A 19,985-nucleotide genomic window follows, 5' to 3' on the forward strand; every position below is an offset into this window, starting at 1 on the left:
ATAGTTGGTTTTCCAACCAGGTTAGGGCCTGGGTTCCTGGAGGGCGTTGACTTTACCTGGTCCATTAGTTATCTTTCCGGGAGCTTGTCAACTCTTGTTTTTTGAAAGGTGAGTCAACAGGGGGAGATGTCTATTAGAGGATCTCAGTTTCCAAGGGAAATGCCTGGGCTGAATGAGGCTTCCTATGGCTAAGAAGACATTTAAAGGCTAGGTACTGCGTGGGCGGAGGACGGAGGAGTTGCTCACTGTCCCTCCCGGTGCAGGTTTCACGTCCTTGTCTCAAAGTGGAGCCGTGCTCTGAGTCCAGCCTGGTGATGCCAGGACAAGTATTTCTACTCCAAGTGCGGGTCACCACTGGCAGTAACTATCAAGCCCACACACCAGAGCGAAGCGACCGTGGCGTGGCGTGGCGTGGCGTGGCGTGCATGCTTGTGCGCGATTGTGTCCGCGGCTGCGACTGGCAGGCGGCCGCGCGTGCGCGTGGGTACGCGCGGCGAAGACCCACGTGGGTCACCCAAACAAAGACGGCGCCGCGTGATCGGACCCGCGCGCGCGCGAACCCGGTAGGGCGGGCAGGGAGGCGCGGGGCGGGGCGGGGCGGCGGCTGCGCAGGCCCCGGGCGGGAGCGCGCAGACTCCGCGCAGCAGGACGTGAGCGCGCGACGCGGCGCCGCCTCCGCGCTCGTGGCCGGCACCCGCGGGGCCGCGTAGTCCCCGCTCCCCGGCGCCGCTGGGCTCCCGGGAGGGCGGCAGGTGCAGCGGGGCCGGGTGGCCGGCCAGGGGGGCACCGCGGCGGCGGGTGGATGAGAGTTGGCCCCGATCTCCCCGCAGGGTAAGCGACGCGCGCGCGCGCGGACTCCTACACCGACCTGGGTGACGCTCGCCACGCTCTGTCCCGGCCGCCCGGCCGCGACCCTATGCGCTCTGCTGCTTGCACTCGGTGGCCCACAGCGGCGACCCTCCCTTCGGGGACCGGCGCGGGCGCGCCCCGCACACACGCCCCCGGGGCGCGCGTCACGGCCACCCCTCGCGCGCACCACGGGCGCTGTGCGGGCCAGGGTCCTGCTGGGCGAGAGGCAGACGGCAATGGGACGGCAGGGCCCAAACTATGGTGTGGGGGAGTGATTAGTTGGGTCACCATGCCTAGGCCGCTAGCCGGGGACAGGATGAGGTCGCAGCAAATGTCGTCCTACTGACCCACTCTTGTGGGGGTGGGTGAACTGGAAAGGAGGAGAGCTCTCCAGGCCGGTGTGGCCCAAGAGATGACCTGGGGAAAAGTTGTGGGCGCTTGCGCCCTTTTCCACGCTCTGCTCTCTGTGTGGCTTTTCCCCTTTCATTTGGACATTAGCCTGTGGGATTCTGGGGACAGTTGGCACCTGGCTGGAGCTTAGGCCTGTGGTGTGTTTATTACAACCGCTAAGGTGGGGTGCTGTGTGGCAGTCCCCAGCCTACGCCCTCACCTCCCCACAGCGAGACTAGCACCTCTGAAGGGTGGAGAGGGGCCAGTCTGGATGTTCGTTCCCCTGTCCCTACCTGTGGCCCAGTGGTAGGGTGAGGAGCAGGCTTCCAGGGCCAGAGACAAGCTGGTACACCTCAGCTTCCCCATTTCCATAGGTCGGAGAGATTCAGTTTTGGGGGAGACCTTTTTTTCAGGGTGGATTCTCTTCCTTCCTTGCCTTGTGTAGATTAGGGACAAAATTCAAGTTCTGAGGTCCTGAGTCTCAGCCCTCCCCAGTGTCACTGAAGCCCAGCAAGGCAGAGGGGCTTGCTTTAGGGCCAGATCCAGGAGGAGGGTCATGGTCTGGGCTCTGTAGGGTTTGAACTAAGGGACAGTTGGAAGGTAGTTTTTCTCATGTACCTGCTCTGTGACATTGGGCAAGGCAGTGAGCATCCCCTGCCTCAGTTTCCTCATCAGTGAGTGACAAAGGCTAAAATAAAAGGATTAAAGATGATATGATATGGGTTCCATGCTGTTCCATGACACACCCTAGGTCAAGAGTCAGGCCAAGCTGTCCTGCCCTTTGCCTCTCAGGTGGCCTTAGTGGACCTTTTCTCATTCTGTCATGGCCCAACCTGTTCCCAGGCCCGTTTGGGGACACACAGTCTGGCCCTGTGGGGGTGTTTTATTTATTATCCCTGCCCCATGCTAGGATGAAACCACAACCCATAGATGCTCTCTGGGCCACCCCAACTTGGGGATCTCAGTCAATATGCCTGCTCCTTCCTTCCCAAGCCTCTCTGGACGTTGGAACCCCCTGCCTTTGCTGCAATACTGACTACTGATGACTGGGCAGTTGGATGACCGGGATCACATGCTTTGTGGACCACCATTTCCCGGCTCCTCTTGTTTTTCCTCAGCCATTCTGACTGATGGGAGGGAGTGTGGCTGGCCCCACTAGTCCGAGTGATGTCTGAGTCAATGCTTGGACTTATTTCCCATAAACTGCCTGGGGCAGTCTCAGAGTTGAGGTCTGTTTTTACATAGTCTGGGCACCTGTGTATCCAAGGCAGGCCGAGGGGCTTTGCAGGGGTGCCTTTGAAGGACCAGTGGTGTCTCTCTCCAGACCTTCCCTGTACTCTCTGTTATCTGTTATCCCAGCTCACCCAGAGTGGCGCCAGCAGTCACAGCGGTTGGCATTGCCAACAGGGGTGGCCTCTGCTGCCCTCATTCTCACTGGGCTTCACCTTCACCACCTAGAAAGAGGAGACTCAGACCTGTTTCCTGAATCAACATTTCTGCCTCCCAATAGAGTTCTTGCACAATGGAAAGTGTCATTGGAGGCCCTGACATGCTCTTGACAGTATTGGTATGGCCTCAGAATAAGCTCTCTGTAAGGAGAGGATAGCAGGGAAGTTACAGATGTTTAGAAACACCAGCTCCAGCTGTGCCACATCTGGACAGAATCAGAATCCACGTCTGGAGAACCAAAGGCTCAGTGTTCCGATTGGCATCCTTGTTGGCTACTGTGCTACCTACCTGGTGTCCCTTCCTTCTCTGGGGACAATACATGGAAGCCCCATCCAGTTCCCTGTGGTTTGGTAGGGTTTCTCTCGAGAAGCCTGATCCACCAGCCTTTTATAGGATTGGGGATGCTTATTCTGGGTTGATGTATCTCCAGCTAGAGGCTCGTGTTTGGGGGTCCTCCTCTCTTGGGGAGCTGGGCAGGTTCTCCTTCTGAGCGGCCCTGGCCTCTCCACTTTGGTGTTTGGCTTTCTTTTTATATCAGGATGGGGACACTTAGTGTCTCGGTGGCACGCACCTGTTAGTGGGAGAAGCTTGTGACTGGCGTGTGGTCGGTCCACCTTTTCAGAGTTCCTACATTCTTCCCTGCAAAGCAGACTTCGAGGGTGCAGCCGGCCCTGTTAGCAGTGGGAGGCGTGTCTGTGGCTCCCTGGTGTAGGTAGCTTCTGGGACAGCCGCTGACAGCTTTGCAGTGTGTCGAGTGTCTGCTGTGGAGAGTCAGTAATCATGAATCCAGGGAGATAAGATGGGAGCTATGTGAAGGGAGTGACAGGTGAATGCAGATGGGCTTGCTGTGAGGTAGATCCTCTTTCCCTGGCCTCAGGTGGCCATTTCTAGGGAGGCTGACACCCCAGGGCTGTTTGACCATAAATGTAGGCTCTGGAAGGTTTGGTATGTGAGCTGGGCTTCACCTTTACCACCTAGAAAGAGGAGACTCAGACCTGATTCCTGAATCAGCATTTCTGTCTCACAATAGAGTGCTCCCTGTGAGCTGGTTGGGGGCCTTTTGGTGACATAGTGGCTCTGGGGTCGCTGTCCCCTTGCTTTGGCACTGGTGGCTTCCTGCATTCTCTTCATTTTGGGCAGAACTAGAAAACAGTGCTTAGGAAGGGGGTGAAAGTCCAAGTCTTCCTCAGCCAGGTGTGGGCTGGCTGCAGGGAGGAGGCTGGGAGTTCTGTGCCATGCCTAGCCCAGGTGGGTGGGTCCAGGGCAACTGTACCTGGCCAGAGCCTCTGGCTGGTGGAGAAATGTCTTACGAAGCAAAAGAATAGATGTGACAGACCAGGGTTTCCCTAATTGTAGAAAACGTTCTTTTCTCCTGGGGTGTCTGCGTGTGGCCAGTACAGAAGGCCCAGGAGGGGACTTTAGGCTGTAAGTCACCGCTAATAATATTTGACATCTAAAAACCATTGTTAGACTGTTTGGTGTTTGAGTTATAACAGGGTTGTGATTATACTTGAGCCTGTGATTAAAGTCCCCTGTGGTTACGCAGGAAGACAGGAAGTATTGGCCTGTCTGAGAAAAAAAAAAATAGTAGTAGGAGAAATCAGTCAGTCTACGGGCCACCGCTACACTGCATGCTTCTCAAGGATCGTCTTACCCGTGCCCTTTCGCTCCTATCACCAGGTAAGGAAACTGAGGCACGGGGAGGGCGGGGCGCAGCTTGCTCCAAGTGCTGGTGAGGTCAGTCGCAGAGCTAGGATTTGAGTTGTGTGGTGGCTTGTGGCACAGCAGCCCCAGGGCCCCATGGGAATCCTCTTGCAAAGCTGAGTTTAGAGGGGTCATGTGGTATTTCAGGGGCCGGCCGTAGCTCTCACAGGGCCTGGTGACATTCTCCTGAGAAGTTCTCATGGTTTGTTCTTGTGACTCCTGAAGGTCGTGCCGTGGTGGGCTCCATCTCACAATAACGGTACCTCTTGTTTGCCTCCTGTGTAGAAGAAGGTGGGCTTTTCAAAGCCAGAGTCTCTCCACTCCCACTTAGCACCATGTCCCTTGTGTGCAGCAGCCTCTAGTGAGCTGTCATGGCACCGAGTGGGCATTGTGCTCTGTCTTCTCTGGGTCATTTGGCGGTTCATATCAAAGGGACCCTTCATAGTTGAGCCTGGCTGTGTGGCCAGGAGAGGCCCAGGTGCTCTGACAGCTGCCTCAGGGAACGAACAAGCTCAGGAGAGAGTCTGTTCTTTTCAGGTGTCTTTCTTGAAGTGTAATTCACACGCCACACTACCCACCCTTTGCAGATACAATTTAGTGCTTTCTAACCCATTCATAATCTTGTCAACCATCACCACAAGCTAAAGGATGTTTCCAGAATGAGGCAAGGACCAGCTAGCTGGCACCCCATGGCCTCTTTCCCCAGCTGAGGCCACCACCCTGCTAGGTTATCTGTGGATTTGCTGTCACTGGATTCTTCGTGTCCCTGCGATCACACTCGGGGTGGCTCTTGGGTCAGCTTTCCGTGTTCATTGTGGATGTGTGGCAGCAATTGTACCTGTTGCCACCGCCCCACCCCCACCCCCGCTGGTCTGGTTCACTTGTTACCGCTTGTGGACTGGTGTCTTACATTTAGTTATGTTTGGATTTGTGGGTACCCAGTGCTACAGCATCCATGTGAAGGCCAGAGGAGAACTTTTGGGAGTCAGTTCTCTCCTTCTACCATGTAGGCCTCTGTCCCTAGGGATGGAGCTCAGGTCACCAGGGTCAGTGGCCATCTTGCCATCAGCCCCATACATGGTTGTTGACGAAGTCCTTTGCTTGACAGTTTGTCTTCATTTTCGCCCCATGTCCTTGCTTTTTGTCCCAGGACCCCGTCCAGGTTCCACGTATGTCTAGTTGTCCCGTCCTCCTTAGGCTTCTCTTGACTGTGACCCTGCTTCAGACTTTGGGTGACTCCTGGAGGAGTTTGGTGGGCTGCAGGGCCCCGTGTTGGAGTCTGTGTATTGCTGAGGAATCCTCTCTTGAAATGTAGATGTTTTTGTCATGATGAGTCTGGGGTGATTGATGGGGTTGGGGAGGGCCATAGCATTCTCAATGCCAGGGTTCTGTCTTTCAGTGTGACTCATTGCTGTTGGGGCACTCCTGGCCTAGGTATAGTTGTCAAGGGGTCTCTCTGTCAAGGCCCTCCCTGCCACACTCTTTAGAAGGAATTCACAGTGCATTCCACAACTGAGGAGCGAAAGGGACTCTGTGCTAGCCCCTGAAGGGCCAAGTACTTGAAGTATTTGGAATCCTGTGTGGATTTGGGAATTGTTTCCTCCTCTTCTTCTTCTTCTTCTTCTTCTTCTTCTTCTTCTTCTTCTTCTTCTTCTTCTTCTTCTTCTTCACTTAGCCACTTACTAATCATTGATTTCTATCCGTGTTGATTCATATTTTACACTTCACCATGAGATTCCACTTCATAGTTCCTTGCTGTTCTTTGGCTGGGTCCCATGGACACCGTATCCCTGGGAGAGCCTGAGCACTTCATTGCCATTTGGCCCACAGGCTGCTCCAGGTTCAGCCCTGGAGTCTGCCCCATTCTATAGGGGGCCCTGGAGACCAGTATCAGAAACCCAGATGATCTAGGGGGCGTTGGTTGCTACTGGAGTTTGGTTCCTTCTAGGCACCTTCAAATGGAAGAACAGGAAGTGCATGTGTGAACTCTCACCCCCATGCACCTGCATCTGTCCATGAACACACATCCATGCATGGCCATCTGCATCTATAACAGGGGACCTGTGTTCACAGATGACCAGCTTCAGTCTGGTCACCCCATGGATGGTTCTGGTCTCTTTTCCTTGTGGGTCAATACCATTCCATCGTAGCAGCATGGAGTTAGGCTCTCTCTCCCTTAGCTACTCATGTGCTTACTCCTTCAGTGTTAGGATTCACGGGCGGGGGGAGACCAGAGCTGTTACCTTGCAGTGCTCAAGGAGAGTTTGCCAGCCCAGAGCCTTCCTAGCCACGCAGTGGGTTTGCACTTTGGACCTGCAGAGCCTAGGGAGGGGCAATTACCTCCCCAGAGATGCTTCTGTGACTGGTTCTGTGATGGGAGAGAGAACAAGGGGGGTGGGGTGGGTAACTGTGTATGGAGGGATTTCCCTGCTGTGCTCAACAGCCTGGCTGTGGGATGGGCACAGACTGGGACATTCCTTTGAATTGTCAGAGTGGGGCCCCACTTTCGAAGGAATCCCCATAGTCTGACCTCCTCAGGCAGGGAGGAGAAAGGCTGTCGGTTGGCTCCTTTGTGGTTCAGGGATCTTTGACTTGAATCCCTGCTGGGTCTGTCTCCTCTCTGCCTCTGAACTTGCCACTTCAGCAGGGAGGAGTCTTTGGATGGTTTTCTGAGCACAGAAGGTGTACCTGCTTACCATTTGGGGAAGTACCACCCTCACCTCCCATGGCAGGAAAAGGGAACAGAGCAGGCACTCCGTCTTCGCTGACTTGGGCTTTGCTTAGTTCCGTTTCTTTATAGTGGGCTCGATGGTAGTCGCTGCCCTGTCCCAGTTCAGGTCATCAGCAGCTGGTGCCTGTGGCAGGGTAGGGGGGATGCACGGGCAGAGCTTATTTAAACAGAAATTGTGTAGGTTGGAAGTGAGCTGGGTGCAAGCTGAATGGGTGGGTAGGTATGGGTAGACAGGTCTCAAACCTGATGAGGGGCCTGAGAGCAGGGCTGAGGGATGCTGCTGATATTTCAGAAGAAAGCTGCCACCTGAGCAGGCTCAGGAGATGCCTGGATAGCACCTCTATTTCATATTGCTGTCCCCTTGACTGAAGTGGGACAGGATACTCAGAAGACTCTGGGCTGGGCACAGTGACAGTGTTCAGTGGTTGGTTGGGATTCTATTTTCTGTGTGATGTAGGCTGAGCCCTGTGTGTCCAGGGGTAGATGCCACCCTATCCCTGATGAACATGGAGGTAATAGAAGGTGTGTGTGTGTGTGTGTGTGTGTGTGTGTGTGTGTGTGTGATCTGTATTGTCTACACTCACAGGGAAGGGAATGCACACTGGTGTCTATACATGTTGACTTCTGTTTTCTCTATAGGGTTTTTTTGTTTTGTTTTGTTTTGTTTTGTTTTGTTTTTGTTTTTCTCTCCCACTGTTGAATACTGATCTATGGGGAGAGCTTCTGGTTGCACTTTAAGAAACCCTGGCTCGGGGGCTGGAGAGATGGCTCAGAGGTTAAGAGCGCCGACTGCTCTTCCAAAGGTCCTGAGTTCAATTCCCAGCACCCACATGGTGGCTCACAACCATCTGTAATGAGATCTGGCACCCTCTTCTGTATACATAATAAATAAATAAATCTTTAAGAAGAAGAAGAAGAAGAAGAAGAAGAAGAAGAAGAAGAAGAAGAAGCCGCCGCCGCCGCCGCCGCCGCCGCCCTGGCTCAAAAGATCCTAGCCTCATCTGCACACCCAGCCTTTTCTCTGGACATGTTTATCAAGGACCTGCTCCATGCTGGACACTAGATAGTACTAAATGTCACCACTGTCCTTTGGGGGCCTGTGGTGGAAGGAAGAATGGCGGCCTGTTGCCTGAGAAAGCAGCCCTGGTAAGCATGGCTGTGCCAGTGAAGGTCTGTGGTCCTTCATGGAAGGTACCTGGTTGTCCTGTTCCTCAGCCCAGGCAGGTTGCTGAGGCATGTAGCTCAGAGGACACTTGGGATGGGACCCATGATGTCAGGAAGGCATACTACTCCGGGTGGTCCATTGAGTGAACAGTTTGGCAGTTAAAACTCTGAAGCTCAGGGTGGAGAGAAGAGACTCAGGGGTAAAGAGCACTCACTCTTCTGGCAGAGGATCAGGGTTCAATTCCCAGCACCCACATGGCAGCTCACAACTGTCTCTAACTCTAGTTCCAGTTGATCTGATGCCCTCTTTTGACCTCTGTAGGCACCACGCATGCATGCAGGCAAAGCACTCATACACATAAAGTAAAAGTAAATAAATCTTAAAAAAAAAAAAAAGAAAGAAAGAAAGAAAAAGAAACGTCAAGTTCTTAAAGGAAAAAAAAAAAAGACAGATAACTAGATGACTGGGCATGTGTCCCCAGAAGGCTCAGGCAGGAGGACTGAGTTCAAAGCCAGCCTGGGCTACACTGGGAGACTCTATCTCAAAACAAAATTCAGCGAGCCGCAAATGTAGCTCAGTGGTATGGCAGTCGCCTACCATATATGAGGCTCTGCGGTTCAATACTCAGCGCAGACTAAAAATAAATAAATATGTCCACACAGCGTCAGTGTCACAGAACCCATTCTGTTTTCAGAAGAGGCCTGCTCCAGCTAGCTGCCCCAGGAGTGGCTGCAAAGCCACAAGCTAAGAGGCGTTTCTTGGCTCACTCTTTGCCCATCTTTTGTTTCCCATAGACTTCTAACAGGATGGATTAATCCATGCCCCAGAGAAGTTTTCAGTTACGTACAAGACCCTTCTGGGCTTTGATGAACCAGGGACTTGGGGAAGAGACCCAGAGCCAGAGGAGATGATTTTAATTTTAATTTTAATTTAATTTTATTTTTTGTCCCTAGCCACTGCTAGGCATAGAGGGAGGTGTATGAGTCATTTCACAGGTCTGAGAAGTGGAACCTGAGGTTGGAGTGTGTGTGGGCATGGTTGGGAGGCTGGCTGGAAGCCCAGCTGTCCAGTGTGACACCTCTCAGCATAGGAGAAAGCTACGCTGTCCGTGCCCTAGAGAGCCTCAAACTGTGCCTTTTTGGGGTCCCATTCTAGCTTCAGTGGCTGGTTTCTGTAGCGTGCCCCTTCCGTAGTTAATGGTCAGGGGTCTGATGGAAGAAGGGAGGGGTCATGTGTCATTTCTCAAGGCAGTGCTGAGAGGTGGCCAGGGATGGGGTGGGGGGAGCTGGAAGTGGGGATGGGGATGGGATGCAGGTCAGAGGTGGTGTGGCCTTAAAGAACGTGGAACAGGCAGGCTTCATAGATCCTGGATTAAGAAAGAAGGTGACATTTTGTTCAACAGCTTGCTGAAGAGTGCAGGGGTGTGTGAATCACTTCAGAAAGCATTTCCGTCAGAAGGTTTAAATACAGTTGAGAAGTGGGGGGAGGGTGTGGCAGGAGAGTGGGGGCAGAGAAGAGTGGAAGGGGGGGGACTCACAGGTGCTGGAGGTAGACTTCAGGGGGATGACGTATGTCAGTGTCTGCTGTTGGTCTTCAGGGCCACTGCCCAACGGTGGGAGCAGCCCACGTGCGACTTTACCACACACATAGTTGTCTTTGTAGAGAGGAAATGAAGCATGAGTCAGCCACCGCAGCACCAGGGTGGAGCCCCAGGAGGATGGCCTGGATGGCCTCCCACACACACACACACACACACACACACACACCCCGCTGGGAACCCCACTTCCCTCATTGGAGTGGAGTCAATAGTAAGAGACAAGGGCCTGGTCAGGTGAGGCGCCAGGGCAGAGAAGGGGCTGAAGTGGGTGGTCTCTAGTCCTCTGGGTTCGGGAGGTCAGACTGTGTCGGGCTTGGTCCGGGCCATCTGAGCATTGCTCTCTGAGCTGGACACCCAGAACTGTGTGTTGCAGAGTGGATGGCCCTGGGGACTAGATGGGATTCCCTGGGAGGGGCAGGCCCTGTGGTCCAGGTCTGCTGGTTCTAAATCTGCACGGGACAGTGAGTGCCAACAGGTGACAGGTGCCTTAGGTAGCTGTTAAATATCAGGGTTGTGGGGGGGGGGGCGCAAAGGCCAGCCCCCAGAGAGGAAGGCAAGCGTTCCAGGCCCTTGAGACCAGCAGAGCTGTGTGGATGAGGGGGAGGCTGGCTGGCTCCCAGCATAGCCATGGGTGGGGGCTCTGTTTAGATTGATGTATGTGGAGTGCAGCAGGGTGGAATGCTTATAGGCAGGAAAAGGGGAACTGGGCTCTAGTCAACTACCTTGTGGGCTTTTAAAAGCCCCAGCTGACCTCCTGCAGCCATATAGCCAGCTCTGCACTTCTGGACTGGCCGTCTACAAATGGGCCTGGGGGTTGGGGTCCTCAAAGCTGTAAGTTGCCAATCATTCCTCTGGCCTACTGCTTAGCCGGCTCCGGGTCCCCCAGCCCTGGGCCTCTCCCTCTTCCCACCCTGCGGTATTATAGTGACACTTCCCCTGGCCCTACATCCCTGTCACTTGGGCTAGGCCTTGGTGGTCCCACAAGGTGTGGGGAAAGTATTGGGTTGGATGAGTCTGGGTGGCAACCATTGGCCTGGGCTGACCGCTGCCAAAGCCCTGTGCCCTAAGTCATGCCATAGCGGTGGGGCCTGGAGCAAGTGGCCGAGCCTCTCTGAGTGTCTCTCATTTTTTGTCCAGAGTGAGGTCCGTGATCCCAGAGTGCTTGTAGGCACTGAGATGTCATGCGGAAAGTGCCCAACCAAGCAGTGTCAGCTTTGAGACCGTGTAAAGCCTGGGTCTACCGTCTGGTGGTCCATAGCCATCCAGGGAAGCTGCTGGGTGGAGCAAGGTGCCTGCTACAGTGCTGTGGAGGTGAGCCCTTCTACAGTGAGGGACCTTCTTCTCAGCTACCAAAGCCACGAAACCTCCATAAAAGAAGAGTCCTGGTTGCTGGGGAGCCCGGGATGTTAGGGAGCTCTGGATAGCAGAATCTCTGCCCCAGGTAGCCCAAGGGCAGATGGCAGTGGGGGGGCTGGGTTGATGGGGTCAGGGGAGGGATGCCGGAGGCTACCCAAGGCAGAGAGTGAGTGGGCGGTTCTGTAATAGTAACACCTGCACGGGGGCCAGAGGGTGCATGGAGGAGGCTGCCATCCTCTCCACAATGACCCCCAAAGGTGCCGTGTGGTCTCCACATTGCAGGTGAGGAAGTGGGTATCAGAGAGGTCCCACCTTGCCTCATGGCAAGGCCCACACTCTTGTCATCCAGTGACCCACCCGGTTTGTTTATTTCCAAAGGTCAGTCCTGGCCTCACTCTTGTTCTTGGGCACTGGCCTTGAGGAATAACCCTCAAGTCTTTCAATGACCTGTCCCCTCAGGCTTTTGGGTGAATCACCCCCTCACCACGGGCACCCCTGAAGGTCCCCTTGTATCCGCCTGAACCTCTTTGCCCTCCCCTGCCATGGGGAACCTCTTAGCAGACAGTATCTGCATGGTAGGTAGACCGTCACATAATTATTCCCCATTCCTTCCTAGGACCCTCCCACTGCTTGTCACCATGTGTTTGATGGTAGGTGACGCTGCAGGACTGGTTTAGAGAGGTCAGGTTCCTTCCCCAAGGCCACATAACCAGAAAGCTGTGAGGTCGGGATCTCCGAAGCCAGTGTGTGTCCCCACTGCTGACCTGAGTGGCCGAGCCAGAGGCTGGTGTAGACCCGAGGCTGTCATAGACCTTACTTTGGAGAAGGGGAGGGAGATGCTCAGCCACCAGTTCCAGATGCCACCACTGACATGACCTGGGGTAAAAGGACTTTACTGATGTGAACCTGGAGTCACCAGAACTTCCCAGCACGTTCAGACCTCTGTGAGTTATGTCCCAGCCCTCACCATGGAGCCAGGCACAGTCAGAGGCGTCAGGTGACACTGATGGGCTATCAGGGCTAGTCCCAACCTGAGGCCTGGCCAGTTTGCCACCCCTTCTTCCCATTGCAGTAGGTGCCACAAAGGCAGGTGCCTCCTCCCCTCTGTTCCCAGCAGTTGGCTGAGGGCCTGGGACAGACATTGAGGACACTGTAATGTCTGAGGAGAGCCCATTGGTGCCAGTTGCCTGAGTACAAATCCTGTCCCCAGGGCCTGGCTCAGCAGGCCACCAGGGCTTGTCTTGGCTGTGCAACAGGTATGGTTCAGTCTCTGTAGAATCCTGTTGCCAGGGGATGGAGGCCAACTTCCCCTGTCAAACCCCATCCCCAACTGCTTACTTAATTGACAAATAAGTATTGTTCCTTTTAAGGTAGGCGAGGGTGTATTTTTTTTTCCCCTTTTGTAATTGAGTATTTAATGGTAGGATTGAAAATAGTCCAGGGTGTTGCAGCTCTGACTCAGAATGCTCAGCGGCTACACCGGGGGGGGCCTTGCTCATTCATCTCGGGATTGGCTGACTGCATAGGCCTGGGGTGGGAGGAGCCTCAACCCCCTACACTTGTCAGGGCACGCATCCCACCACAGGGACTTAGGGTCCAGTGGTTTACCTGGATGCTGTAATTGGTTTTCACTTCCAGGATGCACCAGCCTGCAGGAGGCGGGCTGCTGGCTTCCTGCCCCATCCACCTCTTCCTGAGATGGGAGTTAGTTCTGCTGTGTTGAGTGTGAAGGATTTTAGCAGCCGAATGAACTCGTTATGACCTATTTATCAAGTATCTCGGAATCACTCACACGAATATTTTGTCCTGAATTCCGTGTAATTAGAAGATAGAAACGCCCGCTCGGCCATTATTTTGGTTCACCAACATAACCTAAATTAGAGCTATCTCTGCATGTGTTTTCGGAAGAGGAGAGGAACCATGAAAGGGATTGATTTTTATCTACCGTGCTCCCTAATGCCAGAGAATAATGGAGCTGTTTAAGTAACACGGGAGCTTGTTACCTCTGTCCAACTTGTTGGTGTTTTCTCTTTTCCCGGAACACAAAGGAACTCTTAACTGGGGTGTTATAAATTCCGATTTCAGGGACCCATGGTTTCTCACTGGCTCCTCACCAGTGTGTTCTTTGTCCCTAGACTTTGAGTGAGAACATCTGCCTTCTTGGACTGCTCTCACAGCAGGCCGTCTCCAGTCTCCACAGGGCGTTGAAAGTGAAGCAATAGTGAGGACAGGGGATGTGTGGCACTTTCCGCTGTTTTCCAGTTGCCTCCTACTTGTGGGGCCTACCCATGTGAGGGCAAGTGGTGACTCCCTCCTGCCCTCTGAGGAGTGCCCACAGGGCAGGTGTAGGTGAATCCACCTAGAGTTGCCTAGAGTGGTAGGGCAGGTCTTTAAGAAAGAGATTTGGAGCTGGGTGTGGTGGCACACGCCTTTAATCTCAGCACTCAGGAGGCAGAGGCAGTGGGATCTCTGTGAGTTTGAGGCCAGCCTGGTCAACAGAGAGAGTTCTAGGACAGCCAGGACTGTTACGTAAAGAAATCCTGTCCCCGTTCCGCCTCCGCGCCCCCCCCCCCCCCCCCCCCCCCCCGCCAGCTGAGGATTGAACCCAGGGCCTTGTGCTTGCTAGGCAAGTGCTCTACCACTGAGCTAAATCCCCAACCCCGAAACCCTGTCTTGAAAACGCACCCCCACCTGCAAAAAGAAAGAAAGAGATTTGGGCCTGGGAAGATGACCCCCCGGGGGTACTTGCCATGCAAGTGTGAGGATGGAGCACGGACCTTCAGCACCACATACATGTGAGAGGGAACGGAGCCCAACTGGAATTCCAGTGTGCAGGAGGCAGAGACAGGACCTGGAGCAAGCTGGGTGGGGCGGACTAGCCAAATCAGCGAGCTCTGGGTTCAATTGAGCAATCAAAGAAGACACCCAGAGTCAAACTCTGGCCTCTATGTGCACAGTTACATACCACAGCTTGTCTGGAGAGCCTGGCACCTCCCGGTCAGCTTTCCTCCCACCTGGCTGGCCCCACTCCCTGCTCCTTCCTGCTGGAGAGAGGCAAACATGGTCTCCTCAGACAGGGCTGGTTGGGTGAGGGAAAGAGAAGAGCGTTTTGGGCCAGGACAGGTGTAGAAGCCTGCAGATGGAGGAACCAGGCATGTGTAGGCATGCTTGGGGTGGATGGCCTGAGGCGTTAAGTGGGAAGTTGAAGGGTCAGAGGGAAGAGATGTTCTCTGGGTCAGGAGAGACCTTGCGGGCAGCTCTAGGCAAGGCAAGGTGTTTCAGGAGACACAGCAAAGTTAGACACAGGGCAGTCAGCCCTGATGGGACTGGAGGCCTGTGGCTCTTCTGGTCCCTCACGAGGCAGCATCTCCTGGGAACTTTTTCCCTTAGGGGAAAGTTGAGACCCCCCCCCCCAAAATGCAAAGGCATAAGGAACCAGGTTGGGAGGAGTAGGCGGGCTCCCAGGCTCCCTAATTTTTGCCGTCCTGTGGCCCTCTGCTGATGTGTGTACACACCAAGCAACTAGGACCCTTTGGTGCGGATCTAGGTCTAGCTCCACTTTTCCTGTGCCCATCTGCTACGGGCCACACAGCCGTGGAGCAGAGGAGTGAGAGATGCAGGCTTCTGTACCCTCAGCAACAGCCCCAGAAAATGTCCCCTTCCCCGTGTCTGAGCGACACCGACTCATGGGAGAACTTCACTCTGCTCACAGCACCTGGAGCAGCCCAGAAGTGATTTGGGTGTGTGGTATCAGCCAGCAGAGCAGGGTTTGTTGTTGGTTTTTGTTTGTTTGTTTGTTTGTTTTGTTTTGTTTTTTTAAACCTAATTGCTTTCCAAAGCAAATATCTCTTCCCACTCTGGCTTTCTGCTCTTTGACTCTCTTTAATGCCACATGAGATGGGAACACCGCCCCCACCACACACACACACACACACACACCTACCTGCATGGCCTGTCTCGTAGAATACTACCTCACAGTGTAACAGCCATCATCTTCAGACAGAGGCTGGGACCACTTGCAAGAGACCCTTGAGATAGGACCTATTGACTGTTGGCATTCCCTTATAGAAGGGAGTAAGGAGAGCCATTGGACCCTACTCTGAGATTCCAGCCACTCCTGTGCTCTCCAGCCAGCTCTTTGTAGGATTTTGCCCCAGTTACAGGTAGCCTTGTAGTCTGGGAAGGGGTTATAGTATATTGGGGACAGGGGTTAATTCTAGGTGGATTCCACCTAAGCAGCTATGGGGAAGTTACTGTCCATGCTGAGCAAAGACTTTCCAATGTGTGGCTGTTTGGGGGTCACCGATGCCCTATGAGTCCAATGAACTCATTGGTTCCTCAGGCTGGACATTGGTGGAGTAGTACTTGGGTCTGTCGTTGGTGCTATATCTGTAGGGAGCAGACATTTGGTTATGTCTTTCCTAGAAAAGTTTATTCAGCAACCCTTTCTTCTCAACCATGGCAGGCTATGGACCTGGAAAAATGAGCTGACACCTGATATTCTGGCCCAGTGGCCCTTAGGGACACTGGTGTCTTCAGGGCAGAGAATTATGGATTCTGAGTGGAAAAGGGGGCTTCTGATTGAGACACTTCAGTGCTTGTGGGGCATCAGCTTCTGCACAGACATGGGGGACCCCTCTTCCTTCTCCATACCCCTGGCCCTTCCCCAGAACCCCCTCCTAGCCATGAGGGGAATAGCTATGCCCTGTCAGGAGGCCAAGAGAGGAACATTTAAAGAATCACAAAACCTGTACCACATGGCAGGTGGCTACCCTGTCTCCAAGGTAAAGGGCAGAGAGACACATGGTTCATTAGGGATCCATGGCTAGTGCATTCTGGGTTCTTCAGGTTCCTGACCCTAAATTCTTGACCCTTTGGATACCTTGCCCACCTCACTGCTCATCCAGGGGATGAAGAGGTGGACATTGGGAGTGGGCAGGAGCTGGCGGTGGGGTGTGCAGAGGGCTCCTCATGTCACCGTCCTGATGATAGTTCTGGTAGCCTGCACATCGAGGTGGCTTGCTGCGCTTATGGTCACGGCCCCTGATTGGTACCTCAAGGGCAAGTCAGAGGCCACTAGACTGAAGTTTCTCCCTCCTGCCGGTGCCTGGGCTGATGATGAGGACATAGTAGCAGACCCGGCTCCATGCCTCCTGTAAGGACTTTGCTTTGGAAACCCAGGGAGTGGAGCTAGCCGGTTAGGTGGCAGTTCTGAGTCAGACATCAGTTTCTGCAGGTGTGCATGTGGCATGGTGACAGGTGTCGCCTGGTCCAGCCTGAAGTAGGACCCTTGACGGAGGACCATGTGAAGCATGACATAGTGTTGTACCCACCCCCTCTGGGAGTGGAGGCGAGCACCTCTCTGGCTTTAGGGTGTGTGTGACCAGCCCAGCTTGTTGGTCTTCCATTTCAGTTAACTGGTGGGCAGGACTGATTGAGCGATTTATTTATTTGGCCTTTGGAATTGGGAGGTGAGGCTCCACAGCATTGTCTTGGCATCCTGGGACCTTTTCCTCATGGTGCCCCACCACCCCCCCTTGTAAGGTTGCCTTCCTCACGTTTTGACTCAGCCGCTGTCCCGTCTGGTGGAAGACCAGGAGCCTCCCTTCTCCACGTTTCTTATGAACCTGTTCATCCGGCCCAGCTAGGTCTTCACGTCTGCTTTCTTGAGACCTGCCCTCCCCTGGGACTTAGGGCCAGACCTTTTGGGCTCTGGGCTCTTGGCCCGGAGGGCTGTGAAGGGGCCGTGCTGCGGGAGCAGGAGCTGTCCCTGCCGGAAAAAAGAGAGGAGGCCTCAGCCGGGCGCCAGGTGTGGCCTTGGAGCTGTGGGGTGATTCTGGAGGGAGGCATGCCAGGAGGCAAGACTGTGTTACAGTTGGATTTTCATGCTTCAGAGCTTGGGTTTTCCCAGGCAGAGAACAGTGTTAACCCCGAGGCCTATGGACATGAGACAATGTGGTGAGTTTGGGTGTTGTTGGTGGAGAGCTCTCCTCCCCTGCCTCCCCCCTTTCGTTTTGGCCAATCTTCGGGAGTAGTTTTCATTGGGACAAACCAAATGCACTTTTTTTTTTTTTTCCAATCTGAAGCTACTGTCCGTGACAAGGTTACCTGAGACACAGGGTTTGTTCTGCTCCAGCTGCTGTTCGTCCCCTGTCTCTGCCTGTAGAATTTGTCTTTTGAAGCAGAGAGCTGCCCGTTCTGGTCAGATGCGTTTATTTACTTAGTTAGTTGGTGAGTTTATCTGTTTAGTTAGTTGTTTAGTTTAGTTTACTAGGGTTTGGTGTGGTGGCCTTTTTCTGGTGAGCTGTGGATGACTCTTAAGATGTTTGGGCTCCTCTTGCTGCTGTGAAGTGGAGCCAGGGGATAAGGCTGTTGGAGGGAGAGAGGCAATGGGGGTGGGTGGAGAGAGAGTGGAGTGGAGAGGGGGTGGTGGTAATGGTGGAGGGAGGTGTCAGCTTGCAACTTGTCGCTGGGCTCTAATTATAGACCGTTCAAGACATGGCCCAGGTAGTCCTGGCTAGTCCCGGTCTGGATCTATGAGCTGCTCTCTCTCTCTTTCTTTAATTAATTTTTAAATTTTATGTGCATTGGTGTTTTGCCATGGTTGTCGGGTCCCCTGAAACTGGAGTTACAGACAGTTGTGAGCTGCCACGTGGGTGCTGGGGATTGAACCCGGGTCCTCTGGAAGAGCAGCCAGTGCTCTTAACCACTGAACCATCATCTCTCCAGCCCAGAGGTGTTCTTTCCACTTGACTTTGGAGCTCTGCAACACTGTATAGCTTTGGATTTGCCAGCTGCTGGGTCTTGGTTTGTGGATGTTCTGGGTGTAGGGTGAGATATGTAGGGTCAGTTCCTAGCAGGAACCCATTCCCAAAAGCATAGATAGGGTGGGGGACCCTCTGGTGGTAGGGTCTTGGTGCAGCGCTGAGCTCCTGGAGAGAAGGATTACTTGAGTTGGAAACAGGAGCTGAAAGTCAAGGCCACAGCTGTGTGGACTCAGGAGACTCAGGAGATCTTGAAGCACCAACCCTTGCCAGCTCTCAGGCTGGTTTCAGGCTGGGACTGAGGGAGGAGTGAATGAACCAGGGGAGGTGTGCATGGAAAATCCTGGGGACAGGAGATGGTGTGAGGTCAGGTCAGTGTGGTCCAAGACCTTAAGAGAATCCAGAGCATACAAGCTGTAAACCCTTGGAGATCTTTGCCTGTAGGGGTGCAGGACAGGCCTTTCTCCTGTTGAGGAGTGTTGAGCTGCTTGGGTGTGGGCCTCAGTGCACCGGGAGCTGCATACTGTGGGATACTGATGCAGATCTGGCTGTTGGTTTTCCCATCTAGATAGTCACCTTGTTAAAGAATTAATTTAAACTGCCTAGTGCAGGATTACCTGGCAACCCAGATTTAACCAATGAACGTTGTTCTTTGACTCTGTTCTGGGGAAGATGGGAACATTCCAACCATCAGTCCCTTGCAGTGAGATAGCCCCACCTATCTCTGGGTTGCTCCATCCTGGCTTTGGCTGGACAAAGGTGTGGGTTGGTGTCTGATAAGCCTTGCTAGGCAGGGATTTCCCATTGGAGGGTGGGGTTTCTCCTTGCCAGCAAGTTAGTGAGCCTCCCAGCTGTGTCTGGCCACCAGCGACCTTTCTCTCTATAGCCTGGACTGTGCCTGGAGAGCTTGCTGCTTATGAAATGAGTGTCACTGGAGCCCTGGCAGGAGAGGAGATCGTTTAAATGGGACTGTCTCCTGTGGTTATCCGTCACCTTTGTTCCTGTTTAGAATACATAATGTTACAGGAATGGGAGCTTAAGCTGACCTCCACACAAGATGCAAAAGGCTGCCGCTCCACACTTACTAAGGGACAAAGAACTGTCAGACTCAGGACAGGAGGGGATCTTATGTCCCATAAACCCCATGAAGAGTTTATCTAAATTTTTATTATTATTAATAAAAACTCAGGAATCGAATATGGGGTAAAAACCTGATTGATCAGAGAAGTGGCAGGGAAGCCACCAGTGATCTCCTTCTCCTCTCTCTCTCTCTCTCCTCTCTCTCTCTCTCTCTCTCTCTCTCTCTCTCTCTCTCTCTCTCTCCCTCTCTCTCTCTCTCTCTCCTCTCTCTCTCTCCTTCCCAATCCAAAAGAGCCCGTGAATCTTTCTAAGCCCCTCTCTACTACCTGTGTCTCTCTATTTGTGTCCTGGGTCCTCCAAAACCTCTATGGCTCATTCTGGTCAGCCACTTGCTACTCTGCCCTCCTCAAACTTTAAACTTTAGTATCAGTCTCAGAGTCTCACTGTAATCAAATATCCTACAACAGTCCCACAATTTTTTCTTGATTGGGGGATCTTTAGTGCTTTCTTTCCTTTGGTTTGAACTTGAATCAACAGCTCTGTGGCAACCTGGAGTACAGATGTCTTTCCCCACAAGACAGGGCTGTTAACCTACATTCTAGTCTTCATCTCAAACCTTCTGTCAATCGTAAGGTAACACATATGGGGTTTAGATTTCTTGGTCCCTTTTGTTAAATCACTCTGAATAAACCCATTGCTCTTTGCCAGTTTCCATTTCCTAATTTCATTGGGATATAGGGAAACTGAGGCAGGATGTTTAGGGGCCAAACTGCCCTGTAACGGACAAGTCCCGCTCTTTATTCATAAAACATTCTTCGCAAACTGTTTTGGAAGTTGACTGTTTCCTGCCCAGTATACTTAAGGCTAGCCCAAACTGTGCCTGCCATAATATGTTCCCAC

General features: G+C 53.3%; 1 protein-coding gene across 2 annotated transcripts in view; it reads left to right on the forward strand.

The window, feature by feature from the left end:
* Positions 1-607: 607 nt before the first annotated feature.
* The window catches only part of Gramd4 (GRAM domain containing 4), a 79,867-nt gene continuing 60,489 nt past the window's right edge, over positions 608-19,985 (forward strand). The window contains exon 1 of one of the 2 annotated variants that reach the window (XM_036208582.1): positions 608-831. In XM_036208582.1, the coding sequence (XP_036064475.1) occupies positions 803-831 (29 nt within the window). In that variant the 5' untranslated portion in view covers positions 608-802. Of the gene's footprint in view, positions 832-11,144; positions 11,197-19,985 lie in introns of those variants that run through there. The other variant, XM_036208585.1, reaches the window with a different exon arrangement.

This window comes from Onychomys torridus, chromosome 16 (assembly GCF_903995425.1).
Source record: "Onychomys torridus chromosome 16, mOncTor1.1, whole genome shotgun sequence".
In the NCBI taxonomy this organism is placed as follows: domain Eukaryota; kingdom Metazoa; phylum Chordata; class Mammalia; order Rodentia; family Cricetidae; genus Onychomys; species Onychomys torridus.